Below are 21,705 nucleotides of genomic sequence, written 5' to 3' on the forward strand. Positions count from 1 at the left end.
TCCATCAGCCTTCAGACCAGAAACCGCCTGCAGAGCACAGCCAAAGTCTGTTCCAAAATTATTGGACTCCCTGTCAGAGCCCTCTCCACCCTATGCGACCAGCAGATGCTAAGGTCAGCTGGCAGGGTTTTACAGGACCCCTCACACGTCCTGTTCTCTGCGTTTGAGTGGCTCCCCTCTGGACGCTGGCTTCACTGCCCAGGCTGTGGGACACAGAGGGGAAGGGCAACCTTTGTCCCCAAGGCTGTTCAGCTCCTTAACTCCCAACCACCCCTATCCCTCACCTCACCCTGCTAATCCCCCCCCCCCCCCTCAATAGTTTTTGTACTGCTCTACGTTCCTTTGTAAATTGCCCCACGGGAACAAATAAAGTGTTTTGAACTTGAATTCATGAAAGAAGAAATGTGAACGAGAGTTATTGGTAAATGTGCTGCTAGATATAATGAATGAATAAAAGAGAATGGTTACGATCTTAACTTGCTTCAAACAGTACAGTCGGATCATCTTCCTTATTTTAAAGTTACACAATGAATTGTTGATTTTAATGTGAAGTAATTTTTCTTTCACTATTTTTTACTACTTTGTAGTTGTGTATTTGGTACTTTTGTGGGGGGTTTCTTACCTTTGCTTCAAAAGTTTCACCTTGCTCACCTGGATCTTGTTCACAGCTGTGATTTTAGTCGGAATCATAGTCTGGGCGTCAAACAAGGCTGTGTCCTCGCTCCCACACTCTTTGGGCTTTTCTTTGCTCTGCTCCTGAAACATGCCTTTGGCACCGCAACAGAGGGGATCTACCTGCGTACTAGATCAGACAGCAGGCTCTTCAACATCACCCGCCTCAGAGCCAAGACACAAGTACGTGAAGCTCTCATTAGAGACATGTTGTTCGCCGATGACGCAGCAGTTGTGTCCCACACCCAGCAGGAACTACAGTCATTGATGGACCGCTTCTATCGGGCTTGCAAGAACTTTGGGCTGACCATCAGCCTGAAGAAGATGAACGTCCTGGGACAGGATACAGAGGCACCTCCTGTCATCACCATCGACGACTACGAACTCGATGCCGTCCATCAGTTCACGTACCTCGGCTCCACCATCACCGGCAACCTCTCCTTGGACACAGAGATTGACAAGAGGATCGGGAAGGCAGCTACAACTCTTGCTTGTCTCACAACTCGAGTGTGGACCAATCCAAAGCTGACAGTGAAGACAAAAACAGCAGTCTACAATGCCTGTGTCAACAGCACGCTGCTGTATGGCAGTGAGACAAGGACTACATATGCCAGACTGGAGAGAAGACTCAACACCTTCCACCTTAGAAGCATTTGCCGTATCCTAGGTATATCCTGGCAAGACAGAGTGTCCAAAGCCAAGATTCTGTCTCGCGCTGTCCTTCCGAGTATGTACACTCTACTCAGGCAGCGCAGGCTGCGGTGACTGGGCCATGTCCACCGCATGGCGGATGGCCATATTCCAAAAGACATCTGGGAGGAGATCCATCGGCCGCCCCCAGCTACGATACAAGAATGTCTGCAAGAGAGATTTGAAGGCGCTCGACATCGATGTGGAATCTTGGGAGAGCCTTGCAGCTGACTGTACGAGGTGGAGAGGCACCCTGAACCAACATCTCAAAATGGGGGAAGAGAAACTGATGAACGCAGCGGCAGACAAGCGGGCACGCAGAAAGGAGCGCAGCAACTTCAACAGACCAGAGACCACACACAGATGTGACCTTTGCGACAGAGACTGTCACTCCTGCATTGGTCTCTGCAGCCACAAGCGACGCTGCTCTAGCTGAGATTTGGAGTGAGCAGCCAAGTAGGATGCATCACCCATGGTCAGCCATGACCGAGGGGGGCCTGAGAAAAAAAAGTTTTTCCAATATTGTACGTTTGAGATTTCCATTCAATACTGAAACAACACGAGTCTGAAGAAGGGTCTCGACCCGAAACGTCACCCATTCCTTCTCTCCAGAGATGCTGCCTGTCCCGCTGAGTTACTCCAGCATTTTGTGCCTATCTTCAAAGTAAACCAGCATCTGCAGTTCCTTCCTACATACATAGTAAATGACACTTTGCAGTTTGAATAAAGATCATAGAACGTTAGAATGTTAACTACATTTCGGCACATCTCTTTTTTTTAAAACTACACATTAGAGTACATTAAAAACAAACATTTAATTAACCATTTAATGGGTTCTTGCTATTGAGGGTGTGCAGCGTAGGTTTACTAGGTTAATTCCCGGAATGGCGGGACTATCATATGTTGAAAGACTGGAGCGACTAGGCTTGTATACACTGGAATTTAGAAGAATGAGAGGAGATATTATCGAAACATATAAGATTATTAAGGGGTTGGACACGTTAGAGGCAGGAAACATGTTCCCAATGTTGGGGGAGTCCAGAACATGGGGCCACAGTTTAAGAATAAGTGGTAGGCCATTTAGAACTGAGATGAGGAAAAACTTTTTCAGTCAGAGAGTTGTGAATCTGTGGAATTCTCTGCCTCAGAAGGCAGTGGAGGCCAATTCTCTGAATGCATTCAAGAGAGCTGGATAGAGCTCTTAAGGATAGTGGAGTCAGGGGGTATGGGGAGAAGGCAGGAACGGGGTACTGATTGAGAATAATCAGCCATGATCACATTGAATGGCGGTGCTGGCTCGAAGGGCCAAATGGCCTCCTGCTGCACCTATTGTCTATTGTCTATTGTCTAACCTTAAAAACAAAAACTATGTATGAGAAGAATGGTTCAAAGAATCGGTAATAAAATTCTTTGCTGACTATCTTTGTGTGAAATGGAGACTTTTACATGTGCCATTGCATCCACGTAGTTAAATGCTTTTTGAGTTTAAATGAAACTCATCCTTTGCAGGAATATTCTCCAGACATGACTCACACAATTGCAAAAAAGGAGAAGGTAAAAAAGCCCAATGAAGGTGTTACTCTGACAAACGTGTCACCAGGGGGAGAGCAAGTGACTCACAGTGCTGATCGGGGCAGGTAGGTGCACTTAAAAAGGTAGGAGGTTTTTAATACAGGTATTCATGGAAGAGATCACATACTTTAGTTTTAAATAGTGTACCAAGTATTTTTTTTTTTAAACATGCCAGTCCCTTGCCTCCATACTGAACTGATAGGATCAGATCGGACGTAGAAATTGTGTTTCAAGACTGACAATAACGGGTGTAACAGGAGGTACTTGCATATTTTCTTCTATCCTCATTTCATGATGGTCTTGGGCAATATCATTTATATCAACAGAATTCACAGCAGAGTGCAGGTGGCACTGCCAAGGTGCAGAGTGCAGGTGGCACTGCCAAGGTGCAGAGTGCAGGTGGCACTGCCAAGGTGCACCACCTGCTCTAGGCTGCCACCAGTCATTTAGAAGCTGAGATGAGGAATTGAGCACCATCCCACTGTGACTGGGGCAAGCAGAGAGGCAATTATGATACCAATTATGAGGCAATAATATTACTATATTATCAGTCTTATTCACTCCGGAGGTAGAGAGCAATGTAAGATGTAGTTAGAATAACCTTTGTGCATTCAGTAGATCACATAGGATGCAGCCTCTGAATGATAGCCAACAGTCATCTGGACCGTAGGTAGTAATGTTCTGTGCTTCACCTGACTAGTCACCAAAAGCCACTTGTTGTTGAGAATGACTCCAGCTATTTGACCGTCGCAGCTTCAGCCCTGCTAAAGCTCTGTGGTGTCATCAAGTACTGATAGCGTTGAGCAAATGTATTCTCATCTCTTCTCTAGCATTCCATTTACATGTTTGATTCTGGATAAAGACTGATGAGGGCTAGCAGAACCCAAGCCTGGACCTGGGGAATGGGGAGTGGTTAGTAGCACTGTGGTGTCATTATGAGGTGTTATGGTTGATTGGGGGAGGCTGACCAGAACAGTAAGCGGCACAGTTAAAATTGTCCTTTCTGTATGAAGCAGGTGAAACGCATCTGCATTTTGGGCAGGAGTTGTAGTTTTGCTGGTGTCGTTTTATTTCACTAAACTAGCATCTATCACTTTGGCACAATGCTGCTGGCTTAATATGAAGGACATTTTTTTTTCTTCTTGCTGAAGGTACCAGGTAGAACAAGGATGCACAAATATATCCCAGTATCCATCAATCCTCCCATTCTGCCTCTCCAGAGCAAATGGGAAGATACAGAGTGCAGAATATAGTTCTCAGCATTGTAGCGCATCAGTTCTATAGACAAAGTCCAATGTCCACAATGGGGTAGAGGTGAATCGGACAGTACCCTATCTTATGAAAGGGCTGTTCAGAAGCCTGATTACAGAGGAGAAGAAGCTTGTTCTTGCGTCTGGTGGTGCACGCTTTCAAGCTTCTGTACCTTCTTCTAGACGAGAACAACAAGAAGAAGAAAAGACTGGGTCTTTGATTGTGTTGGCTGCTTTTCCAAGGCAGCGTGCAGTGTAGCTGGAACCAATGGTGGGTGAAAGTCTCTGTGATGGTCTGGGCTACATCTACAATGCTCTGCTTCTCAAACTCTGAATGGCTTGTACCTCCCTCATCAAGACTATGGAGGGCCCCTTCATCACCATCTTCATTGAATGTTAAAATTGGCTCTTGTAGTGGGCTAAAGTCCATTGCAAGCTGCACTCACAGATCATGCAATAATCTGTTTCATCTTCAAATTGGCCTGGCCTGTTTATTCTTCAAATGATGAAAGGAAAGAGCTTGTATTTATAAAGTTTTGTGTCCAAAGATATTTGACTACTCAGATCATCTGTCTCGTGGCATTCGTTACAAATGCAGATGTCTTTTTCTCACTCCCTAAACAGCCATAGTATCTGCCAGAATAATGAGAGAAGTTGCAATGTAAGCCCTTGTGCTGAGAATGATGTCAACCACAAGGGGAAGGAAGAGCAAAAAGAGGAAAAGAAAAAGTTGGTGAAAACTGTTTTTGCTTGGGGCTGCTTGGAGGATTTTACAAATATTCATTAACTTTAACTAACCCTTGGAGCAAAGCTAGCAATAGCTTGTTGCTCCGCAAACCCTTCTGCCTCTTTTAATCACTGATTTTTGTATTCACAACTGAATATGCCATTTGTGTGCACTTTGTCTCTCACACTGGATTTACATATGCAGATACATTTCTTTACATCTTCCTGCCACCTGCTTTGACAAACATAGATACAAATCTGTTTATGAAGTATTATCTTAAATACCAGTCTCCATTTGTAGCCTATGAAATAACAGTAATGCCTTTCTTAATATGCAAGGAAAAGAAAAGTGCTTGACTTAAACATCTGCGTTATCTTATGCAAATGTCCTTATGCCATCCTTTTTTTTTAAAAACACATGAATTCTTCTTTTCTACAAGGCTGAAGAATGTCAACAAGCTTTCTGAGATAATTCTAGTGGATGCTATTTGGTTCAAACCAAGAGTTGATTCACCTACAGAAACGTTGCATTCAAATACAGTGAATAAGACTTTTCAGTCAATCCCTGGTTTTCTAGAGTGCAGTAATATCATTATCAGTGTATTGGCTTGTCCAAATTCTGATTTCACCAGGATTATGGCTCTAGAATCCTTATCAGAGTTGTATTAAGTGTTTCAATCGAGGCAATCGAAGGTGTGTCAGGCGTTGTAAGAAAACCAACTCTTTGGCACTGAAATAGGATCTGAGACCAGACTGCACCTGGAATGGGAAATGCAGCCATTACAGGCTCTGCTCTTTCTACATATAACTTAATAAGTTGATTTTTTAAAATTGCATTGGATAGTTGTAGCGTAAAAGCACACTCTAACAGATGGGGGTCTCTTGCCTTCCTTCCCTTTCATGTAAAATCAACAGGCTAAACTTTATTCTTTAAAATAATCATCTGTTCAAATCAAATACTAGTTTCTACCTTTGACTCTCTGTCTGTACGCAACATGCTAACTAACCTGGCTTCCATGAAGTTCTTTGTGCTATTTTACTTCATTATCGAAAGACTAAATTAAAAGGGAACTAAAACTGAAGGGTGGAAATCTAATGTAAAAATGAAGGTCAGGGATACCATCTGGTCAATCAGCACCTTTATAAGAAAGGTCCTGAATATTAACTGTTAATCTTTCTCTCTCTAGATGTTGACTGGTTGGCTGTATTGACTATTTTAGTTTTAGAGATACAGTATGGAAACTGGCCCTTCGGCCCACTGAGTCCATGCTGACCATTAATCACTTGTTCACACCAGTTCTATGTTATCCCACTTTCTCATCCATTCCTTAAATACTGGAGGCAATTTGCAGAAGCCTTAATGTCTTTGGGATGTGGGGGGAAGCCGGAGCACCCAAAGGAAAACCACATTGTCACAGGGAGAACTTGCAAACTCCACACAGACAGCCCTACTCGTCCCAGGTCTCATTTTCATTATCTGCAGTTGATGGTGAAAACCCTTAGAACTAAACACTATCCCTTTCATAGAGTCATAGAGTGATGCAGTGTGGAAACAGGCCCTTCGGCCCAACTTGCCCACACTGGCCAACAATGTCCCAGCTACACTAGCCTGCGCTTGGACAAAACAGTGTGGAAACAGGCCCTTCGGCCCAACTTGCCCACACTGGCCAACAATGTCCCAGCTACACTAGCCTGCGCTTGGACAAAACCCTCTAAACCTGTCCTATCCATGCACCTGTCTAACTGTTTCATAAATGATGGGATAGTCCCAGCCTCAATTACCTCCTCTGGCAGCTCGTTCCATACACCCATCACCCTTTGTGTGAAAAAGTTACCCCTCGGATTCCTATTAAATCTTTTCCCCTTCACCTTGAACCTATGTCCTCTGGTCCTCGATTCCCCTACTCTGGGCAAGCGACACTATGCATCTACCTGATCTATTCCTCTCATGATTTTGTACACCTCTATAAGATCGGCCCTCATCCTCCTGTGCTCCATGGAATAGAGACCCAGCCTGCTCAACCTCTCCCTACAGCTGCGGACTCGGTGGGCTGAAGGGCCTGTTTCCTCAGTATCACTAAACTGAACTAAACTGCTCCAGTCATCTTTAATCACTTTGAGGTGTTGTGGGCCAGGAATTCTGCATGTCAGCGGAGATGCTGCATTTCTTCAAGGAATCTTTTCCTCCATTGATCTCTTCCCGTGACACAGCTCAGAATGTCCGATGCCTGGCACAGTTTATCCAACAGAGCCAACTAAACTTAACTGTGGCCCTGCCCAGTTACACTCCCATTTCTACAATTTGGCCAAGGATTGTTTTCACTTGCCTTGTTCCCCTGAAGGCAACTTGTGATGTTGCAGACTTTCGACAGAAAATAATGGAAAATGCCGGTCAACATCTGAGGGAGAGAAAGAGACAATTAACATTGTACTCCTTTTCAAATTTCCACTTTTCAGATTTTCCCCAGACTTTTTCCTCAGTTATCTCTCTCCTCAGAAATAAACACTGGTGCTCTGGTAACATTTTGCTTGTTTTTTTCCCCCCTCGTCCCTGCGCTTTCCCCCCCGCAGTGTAAGCAGCTCCGAGAAGAACCAGGCCTACTCTGCTGAATGGTCCGACGATGAAACAAATAACCCCAGCGCAAACGATGCCGACGGAGCAGCAAACCCTTTTGATGAAGAATCCTCTCCTGCCCACGCACCAGGTGTGCGGGTACGCGCACTGTATGATTACGAAGGACAAGAACAGGATGAACTGAGCTTTAAAGCAGGTGAGTGAGTCTGGAGAAAAATCCTCCTTCAACGTAACAGTGGCGTTTCCCCACACCAAGTTTCACACAACTATCTTTCTTTGTGAGTTTTATTTTAGAGATACAGCGCGGAAACAGGCCCTTCGGCCCACCGGGTCCGCGCCGCCCAGCGATCCCCGCACATTAACACTATCCTACACACACTAGGGACAATTAAAAAAAAAAATTATTTAACTTTTGCCCAGCCAATTAACCTACATACCTGTACGTCTTTGGAGTGTGGGAGGAAACCGAAGATCTCGGAGAAAACCCACGCAGGTCACGGGGAGAACGTACAAACTCCGTACAGACGGCGCCCGTAGTCAGGATCGAACCTGAGTCTCCGGCGCTGCATTCGCTGTAAGGCAGCAACTCTACCGCTGCGCCACCGTGCCGCCCGTTTATAACCTCTATCATTTGTCCCAGGACCTCAATAAGACCTAGAGTTGTGAGCCATTGTTTGCTGTAATGGCACTAACATCAGTTGGACAAACTTAAACTTTTACATTATTTGTAAGTTAATTAAGCAACTAAATTCTAAGCTGATTGGAGTGTAACAAAGACAACAAGACCTGAGGTAACAGGGGAAACAATTAATGGCTAGTTACCCTTCATTATTTCTGTGTGTAATTGTTCCACTTTGAGTGAACAATGGCATCATCTCCCACATTTGACCTCTATTAATGGTTCTGCAAGTATTGGTGATATTGTGTAAATAGTTTAGCAACTCCAGAGGAGGGGTTCATCTGTAATTAATGTAATGGATAAAAGATTCAAAAATATGTATATTGTTATATATGCTATTATTATTATTATTATTATTATTATTATATAATTATTATATATAATAATATATGCTATTATTCGACAGGATATTTATATATATTTCCCATTTTGTGTCGATCTCTCGACTCAATTAACTATCTAGGCCCATTAGGATTGCCTGACATATTTTGTCATTAAGAATCTTAAATTAAGCTCATGTTCAGCTGGCACCTGGAGGTGGAGGGGTGGGGGTGAGACACACCTGGAGTGGAGGGGTGGAGGTGAGACACACCTGGAGGTGGAGGGGTGGGGGTGAGACACACCTGGAGGTGGAGGGGTGGGGGTGAGACACACCTAGAGGTGGAGGGGTGGGGGCGAGACACACCTAGAGGTGGAGGGGTGGGGGTGAGACACACCTGGAGGTGGAGGGGTGGGGGTGAGACACGCCTGGAGGTGGAGGGGTGGGGGTGAGACACGCCTGGAGGTGGAGGGGTGGGGGTGAGACACACCTGGAGGTGGAGGGGTGGGGGTGAGACACACCTGGAGGTGGAGGGGTGGGGGTGAGACACACCTGGAGGTGGAGGGGTGAGGGTGAGACACACCTGGAGGTGGAGGGGTGGGTGTGAGACACACCTGGAGGTGGAGGGGTGGGGGTGAGACACACCTGGAGGTGGAGGGGTGGGGGTGAGACACACCTGGAGGTGGAGGGGTGGGGGTGAGACACACCTGGAGGTGGAGTGGTGGGGGTGAGACATACCTGGAGGTGGAGGGGTGGGGGTGAGACACACCTGGAGGTGGAGGGGTGGGGGTGAGACACACCTGGAGGTGGAGGGGTGGGGGTGAGACACACCTGGAGGTGGAGGGGTGGGGGTGAGACACACCTGGAGGTGGAGGGGTGGGGGTGAGACATACCTGGAGGTGGAGGGGTGGGGGTGAGACACACCTGGAGGTGGAGGGGTGGGGGTGAGACACACCTGGAGGTGGAGGGGTGGGGGTGAGACATACCTGGAGTGGAGGGGTGGGGGTGAGACACGCCTGGAGGTGGAGGGGTGGGGGTGAGACACGCCTGGAGGTGGAGGGGTGGGGGTGAGACACACCTGGAGGTGGAGGGGTGGGGGTGAGACACACCTGGAGGTGGAGGGGTGGGGGTGAGACACACCTGGAGGTGGAGGGGTGAGGGTGAGACACACCTGGAGGTGGAGGGGTGGGTGTGAGACACACCTGGAGGTGGAGGGGTGGGGGTGAGACACACCTGGAGGTGGAGGGGTGGGGGTGAGACACACCTGGAGGTGGAGGGGTGGGGGTGAGACACACCTGGAGGTGGAGGGGTGGGGGTGAGACACACCTGGAGGTGGAGGGGTGGGGGTGAGACACACCTGGAGGTGGAGGGGTGGGGGTGAGACACACCTGGAGGTGGAGGGGTGGGGGTGAGACACACCTGGAGGTGGAGGGGTGGGGGTGAGACACACCTGGAGGTGGAGGGGTGGGGGTGAGACATACCTGGAGGTGGAGGGGTGGGGGTGAGACACACCTGGAGGTGGAGGGGTGGGGGTGAGACACACCTGGAGGTGGAGGGGTGGGGGTGAGACATACCTGGAGTGGAGGGGTGGGGGTGAGACACACCTGGAGGTGGAGGGGTGGGGGTGAGACACACCTGGAGGTGGAGGGGTGGGGGTGAGACACACCTGGAGGTGGAGGGGTGGGGGTGAGACATACCTGGAGTGGAGGGGTGGGGGTGAGGCACACCTAGAGGTGGAGGGGTGGGGGTGAGACACGATAAAACAGTGGAGGAGGATGGCCAAAGGAAAACTTGGCTGTGTTTGCCTTGACCTCAAGCAATATCACAATGGCTGTTTAGTGTTGGTGGATGAGCTCATTCATGGACAAGAGCAATAAAAGAGTACAGCACCCTGAGATAGTTCTCAGGTGTTTCATCAAACAAAGCTTTCTACATTGATGAGAAATGAACACACAAGGGAATAAACAACGACACATCCAAAAGAGTTGTTCGTGTCAAAGAGTTGCACCGCACAGAAACAGACCCTTTGGTCCACCTTGCCCATGCCAACCAAATTGGCGTATTTTACGCTAGTGCATTTGACTATAACCCAGTGAACTCTTCCTATCCATCTATCTAGTGGTCTCATGTTCCAGCTGTACAGGTTATCTAATGCTGCCTGCGCAGAATTTGCAGGTTTTCCACATAGATGTCCTCTGGGTGCATCAATTCCCTCCCACCTCCCAAAGGTTTGGCCTACTAGTTAGGAAAACAAGGAGATGGAGCAGTTTAGGATCACGTTCCAATGTCTTGAGCATTGGCAGCTGTCTTGGGTGAAGTAATTTTTATGTGGAGGTTCTCAAGGTCACAATGTGCCGATATTGCTCGTGTAGGACAGTCAACACAGAGGTAACGGGCAACACAATGGCGCAGCAATAGAGTTGTTGCCTTACAGCACCAGAGATCTGGGTTCAATACTGACCATGGGTGCTATCTGTACCGAGTTTGTATGTTCTCCTCTTGACCGCCCGGGTTTTCTCTGGGTGCTCTGGTTTCCTCCCACGCTCCAAAGACGTACAGGTTTGTAGGCTAATTGGCTTTGGTAAAATTATAAATTGCCCCTAGTGTATGTAGGAGAGTGTTAGTGTGCGGGGATCACTGGTTGGCGCGGACTCAGTGGGCCAAAGGGTCTGTTTTCACACTGTTTCTTAGAGTATAGAAAGCAGAGTTTAAAGTGACTTCAAGTAGAGAGTCAGGATACATTAGAGTTATTAGGCCGGACAAATGTTTAAACAGGATTTCAGCAGCAAATGTACTGACGGGTAGAGTAGGGCTATGTTAAGATGAGGTTCTGAGTGGTCTTCGTGATGTTATGAAGTGTGAACGATACGAGATAGCTTGGGTACAGATTTGGGGTTTGTAGTTTTAAGAGAGTTAGGACTGCAAGGAAACATTTTAAAGAAAAAAAATTCTAGGGCAGCACAGTGGCACAGAGGTAGAGTTGCTGCCTTACAGCGCCAGAGACCTGGGTTCAATCCTGACCACGGGTGCTGTCTGTCTGGAGTTTGTAAGTTCTCCCTGTGGCCTGTGTGAGTTTTCTCCGAATGCTCCAGTTTCCTCCCACACTCCAAAGATGTACAGGTTTGTAATATAATTGGCTTCGATAAAAAATTGTAAATTGTCCCTGGTGTGTAGGGTAGTGTTGGTGTACCGGGTGATCGCTGATCGGCGAGGACTCGGTGGGCCAAAGGCCCGGTTTCCATGCTGTATCTCTAAAGCCTAAATGTCTAACTGTTTTTTTGTGCCTGACTATTTGTGCTTCGTTCTCTATAACTGCAGGTGATTTCTTAATAAAGATGGAAGATGAAGATGAACAAGGCTGGTGCAAAGGACGTCTGGAGAATGGACAGTTGGGCTTGTATCCAGCTAATTATGTGGAAGTTATCTGATTATGCATTGTATTTACGAGCTAGTTGTTGCTATTGTACATACTTGTTCTAGATAATGCTGTTCTTGTTCTGAGGTGAATTGACAAATCATTTCACTTTGTAATTATTGTTAGTAGATTAGTGCCCTGTTGTCATTTGTGTAAATCATGCATCCATCTGTCAGCTCAAAAAAAACTGTATCCCTTTAATGTTCAGTGTAAAATACCTATTTAATAAGAAACCTACTTAACTTCAAGGTGAGCTTGTTTCCATCCATGAAGAGGCACACACTTTGTTCTCACCAGAAATTCTTCTTATTAACCCAGATTCCTTGCGCTTTAACAAATGCTCACATGAATAGTTCTGTTGTTTTACTTCAAACCAGTGTGAGACCAATACCAGTCCCTTAATTGACTGAAAACAGTCAGTAATTTACAGAAACATGTATTTTTTCACTAGAGGTGATAGGAAACCTTTATAATTCCCTCACATTCTTGCAATTTGCATTTAAAAGATACTGGATAATATTGGATACTTGGTGGTTTTGATGCTTTAACTTGTTCCTTGCAAGCTTTATTTTTGACCAAGCTTTGTGACTCTTACAATTCCAATGGAAGGCAGTTCATGGCAATGTCCCCATATCATTTAACAAAGATATCCTTGTTTCCTGTCATTTTTATTTATCTTTTTCAGGGGGTGAATGTGCTGATCTATGTTTATTAAATACCCAGTCATCGACCAAGAATTTTGCAGCTTTGATTAGTGAGAATGATACTGATTTGAAATATTTATCACTCAAACCATTTCTGCAGATAGTCCATGGGTTCAGTCATTGGCACAATCGTTTATTGCAGTGAATTGCAGCAATTGGATACTTGAATTGAATTGTGATTATTTAAGTGGCTACTCCAATTACATGTGAGATGTGGACTTGGTCACAAACAATCTCTGGAGAATAATGCTGACATTAGATGTAAACTAAAACTGTGCTAATAACCGTACACATGACTGGTGTAAAGCAATGTCCTGGTATTAGCTATTATCTTGCTTGTGCTGCAGTGGATCAAATATTAACCTGAAAATTCCTCTTTGAAATAATTGTGCCACTTTTACAAGACAGCCAGCATTGTGTTAGAATGTGTAGAGCTTTTATCGGTGCTGCTGTTAATTGGGTACCATTCCATCATTTTATGCACAGAGTAGAGATTTGCTAGAAAATATTTAGCACATTATATATCTAGCAAATGAAGAGCAGCATCGGCCAAACAACAATCGTATACATTGAGACTAGAATGTTCAATTTAACTAAATATGAGCTGTACATGGCATGGCATTCAGAAGAAAGGATTCGAAAATAACCTGTCTGCTCCAGGATCTTTGCAGTTAAGATGTTCAAACTCTTGAGGTCTACACAGAGTTTACTCGCTGGCCTCCGCCACCAGGGGTCTCTGCTGCCCACACATGGCAGCAAGATGACCACAGCTCATTCCACATCCCCAATAACTTCTGCACTCGTGTTTGAGAGTTTAGATTTTACTTTGGAGATTCAAATGCAAGATGCAAGCTTTTTGAGACCGATTGGCCCCTTCCCTTTATTAGTGATGGAAATTTTTTAGATTTTTTTTTTAGATTTAGAGATACAGCGCAGAAACAGGCCCTTTGGCCCACCGAGTCTGCACTGCCCAATCCCTGCACATTAACACTATCCTACACCCACTAGGGACAATTTTTACATTTGCCCAGCCAACTAACCTACAAACTTGTACGTCTTTGGAGTGTGGGAGGAAACCGAAGATCTCGGAGAAAACCCACGCAGGTCACGGGGAGAACGTGCAAACTCCGTACAAACAGCACTCATAGTTAGGATCGAACCTGAGTCTCCGGTGCTGCATTCGCTGTAAGGCGGCAACTCTACCGCTGCGCCACCGTGCCGCCCATCATTTCAAATGTGGAGTTGAAATGATTAAAACAGTGACATCTGAAAATGTTTACCATTTGCAAAACCCATCTATTTTTTCGTGTGCTCACAAATGCTTTAACAAAATATTCAACGCAACTCTTCCAATGAATGAGCAGCGTTTTTCTTCCATTTGGATCGTGGTCTCAAAATAATCAGAACAGAGAAGGAAAATAGAAACACTAAACCATCAATAATCAGTATTTTTGTTTTGCTAGATTTTCATGGGTACTAGAATGGTTGGCATATACTCCCCTATGTATGTACAGCCCAAACGTATAGACTGGAAAGTCTTAATGGTCACTCAAGAATCTTATTGGAAGCAAACATCTATACATATTTTGCATTCTACAGTTGCTGGAGTTACAAACCTACCAACTTCTAAAATATATATATTTTTGATCAAACTTAAGTTTTTATGTCCTGAGAGTTAATTGTGCATAATAAATCCAGAGTCGAGAGTCATAAATTTACAAAACTTCCAACTCTTAAACATTCTATTAAAGAGGGTCAAAAAAGAAAGCATTTGCCATTTAATTCATAGTTTAGTTGTGTAAAATATTTTAAAAAATCATTTGCAAGGTACTTTGAACTAAATATAGGAGTTGAGAAAAAAGTATTAAACTGTTTGCCATTGTGCGTGGTATATTTTAAGAGAGATTTGGCAATAAATTGCAGTTATAAGCCAGTTGTCACTAGTCGATAACGTCACATTTTGCAAAAGGATTCATGCTTTATCATGCTCCAACAATCATATCACAATCTGAGTTGTAAGGAAATTCTCTCCCTGTTTAATATAACCTCCCACTGTTAAACATTTGGGAAGTGCATGTAGGTTGGAGATAGATGTAGGGATGGGGAAGGAAAGGAAAGGAAATTTGAGACTTGTACTGTCTATTTTTTATTTGTTCAATCCCCAAAGCAATTCCACTAAACATCCACACTTCAATGTTATTGCCAAGTTTGTAAATACCTTTCCTCATTCTTTCTCTCTATTTTTATATTTATTTTGGTTGGTATCAGACAGATCACTCACTCCTCTGTTGCCAGCCAAAAGCTACATTTGTGCCAAAATGCTTTGTGTGTGTATGTATCTATATTTGTACAAAAATGTTTTTTCTCATTCTTGCATTCATTCATCCTTTCTTCACCTTGCTTGCTTGTTTGACTTACCCTGACATTTAAATATGCCCTTCCGTGTGAAATCCATCTGGTTTTTGTTTTGAGTTATTCACCAGTATTCAATATGAGGAACCAGGATATTTTGTTCTGTGTTGCAGATTCATACAGGAGTAGAAAACGAGTTGACAGACAACATCCACTGTGTTGTTCTGATCACTACATACACCATACATTGGTTTGACCCGGTCCACTGACAACATGAACTTCTCACCTCGAAATCCTGAGATTAGATTGTGACCCAAATTATTACTTGGATGAATCCATCAAAACCTCTATCTTGCGTAGAAATATGATTGTTAGAGTGCTTTATAAAGCAGGGTGGCACTGGGAATGAAATTAAGATAACAAAACCGCTTGATGTAGATTTTAGAAATGGTGTAAGGCAGGAGATGAATGCTATGCTGTAAGTATCTGGTCACCACTGACGGGCAAATCATTCATAAAAAAGCTATCCAACAATATCACTAAATCCAAATAATGTGGCAAAGTGAGAATACAGTGCTTTAAAAATGGAGTGATAATTCAGTAGCTGAAATGAGGAACCAGTAGTCTTTGTTGAAAAGGGTGCTCTGGGGTCTCAATCCTTCCGGTTTCCACATCTTCAAACGCTGCATAGGTCTTTTTTTTAAACACAAGAACCAGCCCAGTGAAATACACTGCATATTCTCTACCACATTCTCCAGTAGATTAAAAAAAATTGGATTTTCTTTTTTAAAAATCTGTTTAATGAATGTATCTTTGCAGTTCCAGCTCTTGTTTCCGACACTTGTACATCAACGCCACTCAGCTCCTCGAAATTGGGAAACTGATCTTTACACAGATGCATCCGAATGCTGACTTTTAGTTCTTCATAACAAAGTTCCCAATTGGGTGGATAAGTCTCATTAGTAAACAGGGGACATGGGACATTTGAGCAATTTGTTATTTTGTACCAGAAAGATAAGATCCTCCTAGTTGTGTGGCAGTTAGTGAGATGCTAAAGTGATGTGTACTGGCCTCATGAAGGCAATCTTTGTGCCACAGTGGCCTCTATAATGTTTGGGACAAAGACCCATCATTTATTTATTTGCCTCTGTATTTGTAATAGAAAAAATCACATGTGGTTAAAGTGCGCATTGTCACATTTTAATAAAGTCCATTTTTATACATTTTGGTTTCAACATGTGGAAATTACAGCAGTGTTTATATGTAGTCTCACCATTTCAGGGCACCATAGTGTCTGGGACACAGCAATGTCATGTAAATGAAAGCAGTCGTGTTTAGTATTTTGATGCTGGGTGTCTTCTCTGGTGATAGGCCTCTATTGCAGCCGTCTTTAGCTTATGCTTGTTTTGGGGGCTTCAGTTTTCACTTCAGCAAATAAAAGGCATGCTCAATTGGGTTCAGATCGGGTGATTGACTTAGCCACTCAAGAATTGACCATTTTTTAGCTTTGAAAAACTCCTTTGTTGCTTCAGCAGTATGCTTGGGATCATTGTCTTGCTGTAGAATGAACCAATGCGTTTTGAGGCATTTGTTTGAACTTGAGCAGATAGGATGTGTCTACACACTTCAGAATTCATTATGCTACTACCATCAGCAGTTGTATCATCAATGAAGATAAGTCAGCCAGTACCTTCAGCAGCCATACATGCCCAGGCCATGACACCCCCATCACCGTGTTTCACAGATGAAGTGGTATGCTTAGGATCTTGGGCAGTTCCTTCTCTCCTCTTTGCTCTTGCTATCACTCTGACATAAGTTAATCTTCATCTCATCTGCCCACAAGACCTTTTTCCAGAGCTGTGGTTGCTCTTTTAAGTACTTCTTGGCAAACTGTAACCTGGCCATCCTATTTTTGCAGCTAACCAGTGGTTTGCATCTTGCAGTGTAGCCTCTGTATTTCTGTTCATGAAGTCTTCTGCGGACAGTGGTCATTGACAAATCCACATCTGACTCCTGAAGAATGTTTCTGATCTGTCGGACAGGTGTTTGGGGATTTTTCTTTATTATAGAGAAAACTCTTCTGTCATCAGCTGTGGAGGTCTTCCTTGGCCTGCCAGTCCCTTTGCTATTAGTAAGCTCACCAGTGCTCTCTTTCTTCTTAATGATGTTCCAAACAGTTGATTTTGGTAAGCCTGTTTGGCTGATGTCTCTAACAGTTTTATTCTTGTTTCTCAGTCTCATAATGGCTTCTTTGACTCATTGCCACAACTTTGGTCCTCATGTTGATAAACAGCAATAAAAGTTGCCAAAGGTGAGGGAGGAGAGACTGGGTGCTGAGACCTCTCTTATACCTGCATGAAGGAGGTAATTAAACACACCTGAGCAATTACAAACACCTGTGAAGCCATGTGTCCCAAACATTATGGTGCCCTGAAATGGGGGGACTATGTATAAACGCAGTTGTAATTTCGACATGGTGAAACCAAAGTGTATAAAAATAGCCTTTAATAAAATCTGACAATGTGCACTTTAACCACGTGTGATTTTTTCTATTACAAATCTCAAATTGTGGAGTACAGAGGCAAATAAATAAATGATGGGTCTTTGCCCCAAACATTATGGAGGGCACTGTATCTAGTGCAATGAGAATAAGTGGCTGCCATGTTACTACTGCCTGCTCATTGAATGGGACTACAATCTGTTGGTGGTAGTCTCAGGTGTATAAATGCAAGTTAAATAGGTTTCAGCTTTTTAATAGGTTATTAAACTCCTGGAGCTGGAAGTTGACTAGAGGAGGTTATGCACTATTGAAACATTTAACTCTATACTTCCCTCTAGTTAACACAAAAACACAGCTGAAAAATAAATATATATTTAGTAGAGTATTTTGTAACCAAATATCTATAAAGAATATATAATTTTAAAAAAGGGATAGCAAATCTTTGCAGAAGTATAAAGTGCAGCTCAATTTGAGGAATGTAAAGCATTTACAATTCCTCAAAATGTACACATTATTTAGAATTTTCGAGGTATGTGTATATTCGGACGAGTGGTCGGTATTATGCAGAGGAACCTCCCTTCCCCTCCCCTAACCCAGTGTGTACTTACCAGCTGACAAATGGGTTGCCACAATTTGCCAGGTTCAGAATCAAGGCAGATCAAATTTTGGGCAGGAAGTAAGATTTTGAGTTAGATTGTTAGATGCTGGGATTTGCTTGGCTACGATTAGTTTGATTCAGTCTTAAATGACTTCATACTTTGTCTTGTGAGCAATGTGCAGGTGTAGGGGGTGACAAGAGTCAAATTTCAATCCAAATTTCTATACCTATGTTATTCACAAGTTATCAGTTGCAAACTGGTGGCAGCTCCATCAGTAAATTGGGGAACGTTCCAATCATTCCTACTGACCATTCTGCTAAAAGCACAATCTGTGCGCAGTACAAGTTATTCATTAAACTGGAAAGGCAGTATCAGTGCTTGATACAAGGCCATTTGTGTGTCAATGTAGTGACATGTGGCAGTGCAATATTAGAAATATTGATATACCATTCTGCAAATTCAATTCCAAATACGTACAAAAGTTGCATATGACGCTATTGTATAATCAGTGTATATGACTCTGTAATTTAACAAGTACCTTGTGATTGTACTGTGTGGATAAGTTTGAGCTGAATTTCCTCTGTATGATCACTATTGTGAATTGAGAGCTCCGTTCCTTTAAAACCAATGTTTACATGCTAATTTAGCTATGTTAATACTACTGATGTAGTGCCTGTTTGAACAATACCTGCTGTTAATGTGAGCTGTATACGAGTCTGTTTGAGCCATATTCGTACGTGGTATGGAAACTGTTACCTTTTTCTTGCATAGATTTCTGGTGTGTCAGCTGGGCCTAGCCTCGGGCCCATGGGTAGTACATCACAGTGGTGGAGTAAAGAGCTTGCTGGATCAATGGGAAGGACCACGCTGAATTAAGGAGCGATTTATAAATACCCAAGGATGAGGGGTTTAATGAGTTGGTCTTTTATGATGAACAGGGTACTTGAATTTAATTCAAAACACGGCTGTATCAAATGAGTATTTATTAATGCAGGTGGAGAGGAACAAGTTACTTCAGAAAAATAATCTACTCAATATTAAACAAGCTTCTATTTATATTCACACCATTAGATACACCATTTTTCACCACAGAAGTTACCATCTATTCCATGACTGTGAGTGGTACATTCTTTGACCAGGTGAACAAGATTTCCCACTAATAAATGGTGTATAAGTCGCACCTTTGTATGTTACGTTGTGGCTCCATACAGTCACGAGTTCTGACTGCGGTCAAAACCTATGGCTGCCATGGTTCAGAATGCTTGCATGTCTTCCAGGGCGCATTCAGCAAAACGCACTGCAATATGTGTGGTGCATGGTGCAGTTAACATGGGACGTTTCTTCAATGGGTTGTTTGTGAATTATTAAAAAATAAAAATCTTAACCAGAGGCTACAGCCATGGACAAATAATCCATTAAATGGGTTTTTGTTTTTTTAAGTCCGTATTTCTGAAACTTTAACTTCTTACTAGTGCCCTTCTCGAAACAAATTAGTGGTTATGAAACATGGGGGTTGAGTCTTCACTGATATTGGTAAATTGCTGAATTCATCCCATGGAAGATCCCAGAACATTGTAGATTTGAAGTGGTAGAAAGTTGTAGCTGTCTTCACAATACTGAGGAAAGTGGAACAAGCTAAATCCATCTTATTGTGGCTTTGGTTGGATAAATTTCTTGTGTCGTATGCTCCACATGGCTAAGAACGTAGTCACCCTTATTGATCTCACCTGAGGACTTCTGTCACTTCTGTTAAAAAAAAGTCAATAAAGAGAATATTTTACTGGTGTGTGTACAACTCTTTTTTTTAATCTTCTGCACTACCTGATGGGTCTAAGGCTTCCTGCTTCTGTTGCTTTGAGCTTTATTGTGGCAGTTTTAATCCTTTATTTCATGTTTCTGCAATGCCCATGCCATCAGAGTCCCCAACACTAATCCAGGCTCCAGGTTCATCTGCTTTCCCCACAGTGCACATTGCAGGGCAAAAAGGGCAGGAAAAATCAGTTTTTTTTTCTTATCCCCCAATAATTGTTCCTATTGATACATTCTGGTTAGGTTTTAAGACTGAGAGTGCATTAAACCTTACTTTAACTGCTGCTGGAACATCCAAGGTGTCAACCAGGTAACTTTATTAACGTTCCACCATTAACAATGAACCATCCACCACTCAATGCTGATGGCCTCAGCACTCCGTCCGACTCTCTTTGTTCTTTCCCCTGCCTGATCTCTCCTCTGACATCCCCCCTCCCACTGCAAAACACTGCACACAACCCTTGCTTTGAAACACTTCCTCCACGACCTTTGCTTTATTCAGAGATTGCAGAAGAAGGGCCTTTTCCACGGCACCCATTATCTCAGCTCTTGCAAGGTTGTAGCTGGAACTGTGTTAATCTGTCTGGAGATTTGTGACCACTGGTGTTCGGCAGGAATCATTACTGGGGTCTGTGTTGCTTGTAATATATGAATGGACTTGGACGAAAATGTAGATGGGTTGGTTAATAAATGTGCCGACAACATAAAAACTGGTGGAATTGAGGACCAGGAAGAATGCTGTCAAAGGCTACTGCAGGATCTGGGTCAGTTGAGATATGGGCAGACAATGGCAGAGGAGTTTAGTCCGAGCGAGTGTGAGGTGTTGCACTTTGAGAGATCAAATGTAAGGTGAAATAATACAGTTAATGGCAGGTCCCCTGACAGCATTAATGTGCAGAGGGATCTTGGAGTCCAAGTCCATAGTTCCTCAAAACCAGTAACACCGGTAGATCGAGTGGTAAAGAAGGTGTGTGGTCTGTTTGTTTTCATCGGTCCGGGCATTCAGTGTAAGGGTTAGCAAGTCATGTTGCAAGTTTACAACACTTCAATGAGGCTGCATTTGGAGCATTGTGTACAGCTCTGGTCGCCTCATTACAGGAAGGATGTGAAGGCTATGGAGTGGGTACCAAAGAGGTTTATTAGGATGCGGCCTGGATTCAAGGATATTAGCTGTAAGGAGAGGTTGGACAAACATATTTTGACTTCTCTGGAGCCTCAGATGCTGTGAGGAAACCTGATAAAAGTTTACAAATTATAAGAAACATAGACAGGATGGACAGTCAAAATCTTTTCTTCAGGGTGAAATGTCAAAGAGCAGATGGCATAGCTTTAAAGAGAAAGGGGCAAAGTTTAAAGAAGATGTGTTGGGCAATTTTTTTTACATAGAGTAATAATAGGAGTCTGGAACTTGTTGCCAAGGATGATGGTGGACACAGATATGAGTGTGGGTTTTAAGAAACGTTTAGATAGGCATGTGGAGATGCAGGGAATGGAGGGATATGGATCACATGCAAGTGGAAGGGATTAGTTCAATTTGGAATTATGATCAGCACAGACTTTATGGGCCAAAGGGCTTATTTCCTTGCTGTCCTGTTCTACGTTGAATGCAAGAGCCACTGCAAACCAAATTATACCTGAGGGATATTGGTTGTGCATCTCTGTACGAGACAATAAAATAAACTTCATTCAACTCATTTGGCTTTGGATCTAAATGGGGGCAACTATGGCTTTATTTTCTTAAATTTTAATTTATTTTCTCTGTTGCCTCTCTTTTTCTCAATCCTCCTGTTACTGAGTGAATGAGACTTGACTTGATTCATCCCTTCACCTCCTTTTGATCTTG

At 43.5% G+C, this 21,705-nt stretch overlaps 1 protein-coding gene across 10 annotated transcripts in view; it reads left to right on the forward strand.

Moving 5' to 3' along the window:
- Nucleotides 1–19,822, forward strand: part of pacsin1b (protein kinase C and casein kinase substrate in neurons 1b) — a 211,311-nt gene extending 191,489 nt beyond the window's left edge. For 9 of the 10 annotated variants that reach the window (XM_078420600.1, XM_078420601.1, XM_078420604.1 and 6 more), the window contains 4 exons: nucleotides 2,872–2,999; nucleotides 4,809–4,913; nucleotides 7,482–7,681; nucleotides 11,802–19,822. In XM_078420600.1, the coding sequence (XP_078276726.1) occupies nucleotides 2,872–2,999; nucleotides 4,809–4,913; nucleotides 7,482–7,681; nucleotides 11,802–11,911 (543 nt within the window). In that variant the 3' untranslated portion in view covers nucleotides 11,912–19,822. The remainder of the gene's footprint in view (nucleotides 1–2,871; nucleotides 3,000–4,808; nucleotides 4,914–7,481; nucleotides 7,682–11,801) is intronic. The other variant, XM_078420609.1, reaches the window with a different exon arrangement.
- The last annotated feature ends 1,883 nt before the right edge of the window (nucleotides 19,823–21,705 follow it).

This window comes from Rhinoraja longicauda, chromosome 24 (genome assembly GCF_053455715.1).
Source record: "Rhinoraja longicauda isolate Sanriku21f chromosome 24, sRhiLon1.1, whole genome shotgun sequence".
In the NCBI taxonomy this organism is placed as follows: Eukaryota; Metazoa; Chordata; class Chondrichthyes; order Rajiformes; family Arhynchobatidae; genus Rhinoraja; species Rhinoraja longicauda.